Raw genomic sequence first — 7720 nt, 5'->3', positions numbered from 1 at the left:
CGGGGGCAGGCTTGCCTGCTGAGAGGCCAGGGCGTGGAGTAAGGGCTGGGGGGTCCCCACAGCTCTGGATCCCTGCCCGCAGAACCCCACACTCACTTCTCTGACTGTAACCATCTAACAAGTCCCTTATGTGAGCTGGAGACTGGCTCCTGCCCCGCCTTGCCTCCTCACGTGCCTTGGTGCAGCGCGACAGGCCCCCCCACCCCAGGTCAACAGGGTGGGGATATTGTTCCCATGGGACAGATGAGGAAACTGAGGGCCCGCCAGGGAGGTGCTAGGCTGGGCTGGGTCACCTCGCTGCTCGTAGGGGCTGGTGCTACTGGGTTAGGATGGGTGGGGAGAAGGGGAGGGTCCTCCTGGGAAGGGAGGCCCTCCCAGACCTTCTCCACCACAGGAAGCCACCTCTATCTGTGTGCGGGTGATGCTGGGGGCCTGCACCTGTCTAGTTGGGGGGGCTATGCCTCTTGACACTCCCGTGACTGGTTTTGTTTGCACGTCTGACTCTGGTGGGAGCTCAGGTGTGTTGCTACCTCCTCTGAGTCTGCATGGCAGTGACACGTCTGTCTCAAGTCCTCAGAGTCCCAAGGATGTGTGTCTTGGTGCGCATGTGCACACACATGTCTATGGCGGCAAGCATGTAAGCAATGACTCCAGTTCCCTCTCTGTCCGAGCCCTGGACATGTCCCTCACGCTCACCCCACCTCCAGAACTCAAGCCTTGGCCTTGCACAGTCCGGAAGTTGGGGAGACGCAGCCACACAGGCCCAGGCAGCCATGGGCAGCAGCACGAGGGCTCTGAGTCAGGGCCTGAGCACACACACGCGTCCCCCCCCCCCCCGCCCCCAGACAGAAAGCCCAGAACCCACCTCGGCAGTCTGTTTGCTTCTGTCCCCAGTCTGGCTCCCAGCAGCCTGGGGTCTCTGCCAGCTGCTGGAGCAGTGGTGTCCCCTGCCTAAGCCCCACCCTCACCCCAAGCTGAAAGGGAGAGACAGGAGGGTGAGGGGCCAGGGAGTGCCTGGGCGTGGAGACAAGGGGTTTACACGCGTGTGCAAGCATGTCTACGTGTGAGTTCAAGATCAAAGAGCAGCCCTGAGGTGACCTGGTGGCGGCGGCAGCAGGGGCAGGGGCAGCAGCGGCGGAGGGCAGCTGCCTGGCAGGCAACGCCAAGCCGCCCAGCAGAGTGGAGTCAGGGAGGCCACTGCCAACAGCCTCAAACCCACCCATTCCTACCCAGGTTGGCGGCGTCTGCAGCACGGCCACCTGAGGCTGGCCTAGCCCAACTCAGGAGCCCAGAATCCCAAGACGGGTTGGGTTGCTAGGACCAGGGCCATTTCGCCCAGGACCCTGCTGGAGTCTCCGAGCCCTCTCACCCCCAAACACCCTCCCCGACTCCCAGACCTTCTCCCCGAGGTCCCTCCCGAGCTGCTGGCCACCAGCCTCCAATGCAACAAGCCCAGGGTTGTGTCTGTCTTTTTATTAACATTATATATAAAGATGGGTCCAGTAAGAAAGCAGAAATGGGAAGGCTGGGGTGAGTGGGAGTTGGTTTTGTTCCTGTTCCCCTGGAGCGGGACTCTTCAAGACCCACCGCCTCTCCCTCCCCCGCCCCACCCACCTCGAACCCAGCCGGAGCTCACAGTCCTCTTTCTCTAACTTGCATGTGGCTTCGTCCAGGAGGACAGGGTCCCATAAGTGGGAAACCACAGGAGGGAGGAGGCTACTTCTTTTAAAAAAATACATACTATATATATATATAGCTCCCGCCATCCGCCTCCCCTTTGCTTCCACGCTATGCTCCATGGGGGAGGGGAAGCTTTGGGGAGCTGTCTGGATGAGGGAGGGGCAGGCCCAGCAGGCAGCCGTCCCCTCACCCCTAAAGGCACCACATGGTCACCCTCCCCTTCTCCCTGCTCTGCCCGTAGCCCCCCTGGTCTCCATCTCAGCGGGAGCAATCTGCTTCCAAGGCCACCGGAAAGGGGGTGCTGGAAGTTTGTATGTCACCTAGGAGTTCTGGGGCTTCGTGTCCAAACTGCCAACTTACTGGAGGAGAGGAAGAGGGGGTGGGGGCCGAGTCAAGGTGCCAGCCCAAGAGGAGATTTGGTCCTATCTGTTAACAATGCCCTTTGTTTTTCTCCTAATCAACAGCTTTTTAAAACCAACATTGTGCAAAGTACTGTACATAAAAGAAGCACTTGGTCCTTAGGCAAAGCGTGGGGGAGTCTGTCCGAGGCCCCTCGCCACACCCCCCCCCCCTCGCCTGGAGTGAGGACAGAGCTCCTTCCCTCTAAAGCCACAAGATTCACCGCTCCAGAGGTCAGGGGTGGGAGTGTCTTTGGTTTAACCCTCATCTGATCCTTAAGTGAGGGCTAGAGGTGCGGGATGGGGGCTCATTCAGACCCCGTCCCAGGCCCAGTCACCATGTCCGATGTCATTTCGGTGGAGAGGTCACTCAGAAAGGGAAGGTTGCAGATGGCTGAGGATGAAGCAGAACTGGCAGGTCTCAGGATTCCACAGTGGAGCTGGCACCCCAGCCAATGCATGACCTGCCACCCTTCCCATTCTCCCGCAGCCCCCAGTCCAGTCTGAGGTACAGGTACTAAGTTTCAGAAACAGAAAGGTGATGGGCATCATGGGAAGCTGATCCAGGCTTCTGGAACAAAGAGGGAGCGACTGTCCCAGCCTGGCTGGGGTGGGTGGGCAACGCCCCACTCTCTGGAGGGGCACTCCAGCACCTGGGCAGTGGGTGGGAGGTTCAGAGGACATCCTTGGTCCATGCAAATTTCATCCTGAAGGGCTGAGTCCCTGGAGGAAGGGGCAAGGGAGGGAGAGAGGGGGGTTCCCCTCTCCCCCTGTACCCCTCCATGATTCCTGAGTGTCAACTAGGACGGAGGCACCTTCTGCCTGGTCCCGGGGTCCTTCGTGGGGGTTCAGGCCAGATGGGCTACTCAGTACACAGCCCCAGGATTAGGCGGGGGCCCTGGGGAGGCATGGTGCAGGGTGGCCGGCTGAGGTGGCTGCTGCTGTAAGTGCGGTCCACTCAGGTTCTGGGCGTGGTACCAGGAGTTGGTGGGGTCATCCAGGTAGCTGGGGGAGGCACTGTATGGGAGAGGCGGGGGCAGCTGGCTGCGGGCAGGGGCTGGCGTGGAGTGGGCAGAGGTGTCCCAGAGGGCAGGCGATGGTGGCGAGTTGCACGCCATGGAGTCGCTGTTGTTGGGGCTGTGTTCCAGGGGCACCTCCCCGTTCTTGTAGAGCTTCTTGAACTTGGAACGACGGTTCTGGAACCAGATTTTCACCTGGGATGGAGGGAAGCAGGGTGGTTTGTTAGCTTCTGAGGGGGGCTGCAGGGAGCCCCTGCCTGGAGCTCAAGGGCCAGCGCCCCAGGTCACACCGCAGAGACAGGCAGAAGCCAGACATCCTGACCCCCCAACCCCAGGCCAGCATCATGTTCTAACCTGGGCGGGACATCGGCTAGTCTAAGTTCTGCTCCACCACTTCCTTAGGGTGTGACCACGGGCAAGTGACTGACCCTCTTTGGTTCTGAGCTTTCGGCCTACAGAACCACGATGGACACCAGCACCAAGCTCAGAGGGTCATTACGAAGCTCAAACCAGGTCAGGCATATAAAGAACAACGCAGACCAGCCTGGCACTTAGTAAGTGCCTAGTAAGGCTGCCCAGGCAAGGGTGGACAGCGTGTGGTGTTTTGGTCACAATAGACACTCATAGGCAGAGCTGCACAGACAGACACACAAGGACAAACACACGCCCACCTCCACATCTCCCTGAGCAGCCACCAACCCTCTCACAACTCTACCCAACTGTAAAGACACACATGGGCACAGACACCCAAACCAACACCCACAGCCAGGAGCACCCCCGACACGCACTTGGGGCAGAGGGAAGCCCTCCTGACCTGGGTTAGCTGAGAGGCAGGTGAGCCATGCTTCCCCAAATTTCCCCTGGGGTATCTCCCCCCCTCCCCCTGCCGCTCCCCACCCCGTGACTGATACAAACAATGAATCAGCTCCTCACTGGGTGACCCAGATTCCCCAGCAGACCGGCCCCACGCAGCCAGCCACAGCCTAGGCCCGCCTGTCAACACCTGTAGGGAGCCAGGCGTCTGCCACACCTCCCCTGGGTAGTGACAGGCTGCTAGAGGCTTTGGGGACAGGTTGAGGATGGGGGCGAGTAGCTCACATCCCCCCTTGGTCAGAAACCTCTTTTCTTGGCTGTGAGCAGTGAGTGTGTGTGTGTTTGTGTGTAGCACTGGGGAGCACAGGTAGACGGTGAGGCTCTGATGCATCGTTTTTTAGTCCCCCCATTCCCACGTGCCGTGCCCCTCCATCTGTAAACACGAGAGCACACACAATGTCCCCTGAAGGTCAAGCTCCTTTCATGACCCTTCCCAGGACCGTAGGTGAGCAAATGCACATGTGCATGCATGCACACTGATGTCCCCGCACACGCCTAGCCTGGGAGAAACGTGCCCTGCTGTGTGTGTGTGTGTGTGGGAGCTGGGGGTCCTGGGGGGAGAGGAGGAAGGCCCCTCGCCTGGAACAGACACATCCATACACTTGCACAAGTGCCTAAGTGCACACCCGTGCCGGAACTAGAGCTCATTTGCTAGCCACCCTCTGACCCAAGTGGGGACTTGAGCCTCTCTCCTGGCGCCCATGCTCAGGCAGGAACACCTGGCCAATCTTGGCGTTTGGGGAGCCCCAGGGTCCCGCGCGCCCCCCGCCCAGCCCGCCACATCCTTCAACTGCCCAGCACCCACCTGTGTCTGCGTGAGGCCCAGCTGCGCGGCCAGCTCGGCCCTCTCAGGCAGCGCCAGGTACTGGGCCTTCTGGAAGCGGCGCTGCAAGGCGGCCAGCTGGTAGCTGGAATAGATGGTGCGGGGCTTTCGGACCTTCTTGGGCTTCCCGTTCACCATGCGCACCTCGGCTTCCGGCTCCTCCTTCACCGACACTGCGGGCAACGCACGGGGCAGGGGGGCTCAGCTTCGGCCTGCGACCCCAGCGTCCCCCAGCCCCCCTGGCCCGCCCCACTCGCCAGTCCGCGATCCGCCCCGGGCTGCCCGATCGCCCGCCGGCGCCTCGGGAGGAGCCGCGGCCACCGAGCCCCAGCCGGCGGCCGCCCACGACGCGGCCGCTCCCTGCTCCGCGCCCGGCCCCCGGAGCGCGGCCGCGGCGCCAGCACCCGCCCCGGCGCCCGGGACGCCCCCGGGATGGCCGGGACCGCGCGGCTCGCCCACGTCACAGCCCCGCCACCCGCCGGCCGTCGGGTCTCTGCCCCCACTCTCCCGCCTTCGGACTTTCCTTGCCTACGACTTTGCTTTTTGGAGAGTTTGGGATGTACCGAAAAGTTGCCCGCACAGTAAGTAGTACATTGTCTCCTCCCATTCGTTCTCCCCTTTCTCTGTTCCCCGCGTCCATCCTTTGCCCTCGCCGATCCACCCTTCCCGTGCTCAGGTTCCCCGGCCCAGTCGCTGTCTCATGGGGGGGGGGCTCTCTTTGCCCCCAACAAGCCTCTCTCCACTACCTCCCTCGCCACCCCTGAGTCTCCCCAACCCGGCGCCGCGAAGGCGAGTCCCCAGAGCTTCCAGGCCCCCCTGCCCATTCCCAAGCCCTCTGCCACCCCGAAATCACCTCCACTCGGAGATTCCCAGGCCCGCTCCAGCCACTCCTCCCCTTCCAGCTCAGCCAGGCCAGCACCGGAGACCCCAGGGCTCCGCGCACCTTGCGGGGTCACCTAGCCCACGGTTTCTAAACCCACGCGAAGGCCTTCGCCGTGTCCTCGTTCCTCTGCCCTCCCTGGATCCCGCCTGCGTTTCCTGTCTGCCTCTCCGCGATCTTTCCCGGCTCCGACTCTCCCAATCCCCGCGGGCCTCACCTGGGTCCTGGGCCGGCAGCGGCTGCTCCCTGTACGCTCCGTACTGTCGGTAGGAGGCTCCGTAGGTATATTCCGACTTGGGCGAGTAAGCGCCCGTGCCTGCGAGCCCGTTGAGATTGAACTGGTGGTGGTAGGTGTAGGGGTTCACGGTCTGGCCGTAGGGCTGGCCCGAGTAGTAGTCGTGCTGGGGCGCGCTGTAGTAGCCCAGGTCGGTGACGGAGGACTCGGGCAGGGTGGGCGAGTCCTTGGAGCCCGCATGGCAGCTGAGCGAGCTGGAGAGGTCGGTGAGGATGCTGCTGAGCTTGCGATCGAAGGAGCCGCTCATCCTGGCGGCCGCCGCGCCTGCCCGGGGCTGGCCTCCGCGGAGCCGGCGAGAGCGCCGGGACGAGGCCGGGGTGTGGGTCCCGAGAGCAAGGGGAGGGTCCGGCGCGTCTCGGGGGAGGGGGAGGCCGAGGGGCGCTCAGGTCCTGGCTGGCCCTCGGCTGGGGTGGGCAGTCGCTGCGCGCCTCTGGTCGCGTCCGGAGCCACAGTCAAATGCAGCCAGCTCCGCGGGCCAGCCGGTTATAGACTCAATAGTGGAGTCGCCGAGGGAGGCTCCTGCGCGCTGATTGGCTGCAAGTCTTGCCTTAGAGGCAAAACACGCTCCTGCGCGCTCGCTCTCCTCTCGCGCCCCCATTCTTTGTTGTTACCCAAAACACACACACTCACACGCACTCACACACACACTCACTCACTCACCCTTGCTGCTGTTCGTCCCTCCTGTCGTTCTCCCTCAGTCCAGATCAGTCCTTTGGGGGTGTTGGGGGGTGCGCAGTGGGGAGGCGGCTCTGCAGAGCTTCAGGGTCTGTCAGTTTGGCTTCCTGGCTCGGCCTGTGGGGAGTGGGCTCAGGTGCTCCGGTGCGAAGGGAAAGGAGGGGAATTTGCCCATTGGGTGTTTGTGGAGGGAGGTGGTCCAAGGTGGTTTCTGTGTGTGGGGGTGGTGGTGGTGGTCGGGGTGCAAATGACAGGCAGGCAGACCAGCTAGGGAGTGCTCGAACTGAACTTGAACTTGGAGGGACCAGAGCTCCTTAGCCATGGGAGCAACAGACCCAGCATGGGGGGCTGGATGGGGGCACGAAAGTTTATTTCTTTTAAGAGCAGCAGCAGAAGAAAAAGACTTTTAGGCCAAAGAAAATGTTTGGAGATAGCGTATCAATATGCTGGGTTTTTTAATGTCCAACCAGCCATAAAATCTAAATTTAAAACGATTTTACGGAAAAGAGGGCCACAAGGCAAAAATGTACGAGGGACCCTGAGCGTCATTATCTGGGTCTGGGAGAGTCCAGTGAGGGGTGTGGGGACACAGGTGTTTGGGGGTGGAGTGAGGGTGTACTGATCAACTTCTGAAGCTACATGTGTCAGCCCCAGCCCTGTGGCTCATCCAGGCTTGCTGAGGTGGGCAGGGCAGGGGGTCCCTGTGGGGGGCGTGGTTGTGGGCTGGCCAGCATCACAGGCTGGCTCTTTTTGAGCTGCAGTGAGTTTAGAGAAGGCTCTGGATTTGAGGCCTGAACTGGATGAGTATGGGTCTCTTCAGGGTCAGGTGTGTGGAATAGGCACCCTTGGTGTGTGCTGTGAGGTTCCCTAGGTACTGAGATGTCTGATGTCCATGTGAGCAGATGTGTGTGTGTGTGAGAGAGAGAGAGAGAGAGAAGCTGTGTGTGTGTGTAAAACTTTCCACACCTTCCCAGCTTCCAGTAGATGTGATCCCTGACCCTCCATTGAGCCCCTTACCCCCAAGAAGGACCTGAAGAGAAGGCTCCCAAAAGAAGGTCCCTCCCCGGGACCCCCAGT

At 61.5% G+C, this 7720-nt stretch overlaps 1 protein-coding gene across 1 annotated transcript; it reads right to left on the bottom strand.

Annotated features, from left to right (window-relative positions):
• Positions 1-1633: 1633 nt before the first annotated feature.
• On the bottom strand, positions 1634-6372 carry DLX3 (distal-less homeobox 3). Its single transcript, XM_075559297.1, has 3 exons — positions 5891-6372; positions 4776-4966; positions 1634-3292 (listed from the first exon to the last, which is right to left on the bottom strand). The coding sequence occupies exons 1-3, from the start codon at positions 6213-6215 to the stop codon at positions 2945-2947; spliced, it is 864 nt and encodes a 287-aa protein (XP_075415412.1). The 5' UTR covers positions 6216-6372; the 3' UTR covers positions 1634-2944.
• Positions 6373-7720: the final 1348 nt, after the last annotated feature.

This window comes from Tenrec ecaudatus, chromosome 10 (genome assembly GCF_050624435.1).
Source record: "Tenrec ecaudatus isolate mTenEca1 chromosome 10, mTenEca1.hap1, whole genome shotgun sequence".
In the NCBI taxonomy this organism is placed as follows: Eukaryota; Metazoa; Chordata; class Mammalia; order Afrosoricida; family Tenrecidae; genus Tenrec; species Tenrec ecaudatus.
This window is presented reverse-complemented; position numbering and strand designations above follow the sequence as displayed.

Bases quoted from the DNA above. Each gene is read 5' to 3' on its own strand.
- DLX3 (XM_075559297.1), bottom strand. From the start codon at position 6,215: ATGAGCGGCTCCTTCGATCGCAAGCTCAGCAGCATCCTCACCGACCTC. The intron at 4,967-5,890 runs GTGAGGCCCGCG...CGTTGCCCGCAG, and splicing joins GCTGCCGGCCCAGGACCCAG to TGTCGGTGAAGGAGGAGCCG. The intron at 3,293-4,775 runs GTGGGTGCTGGG...CCTCCATCCCAG, and splicing joins TGGGCCTCACGCAGACACAG to GTGAAAATCTGGTTCCAGAA.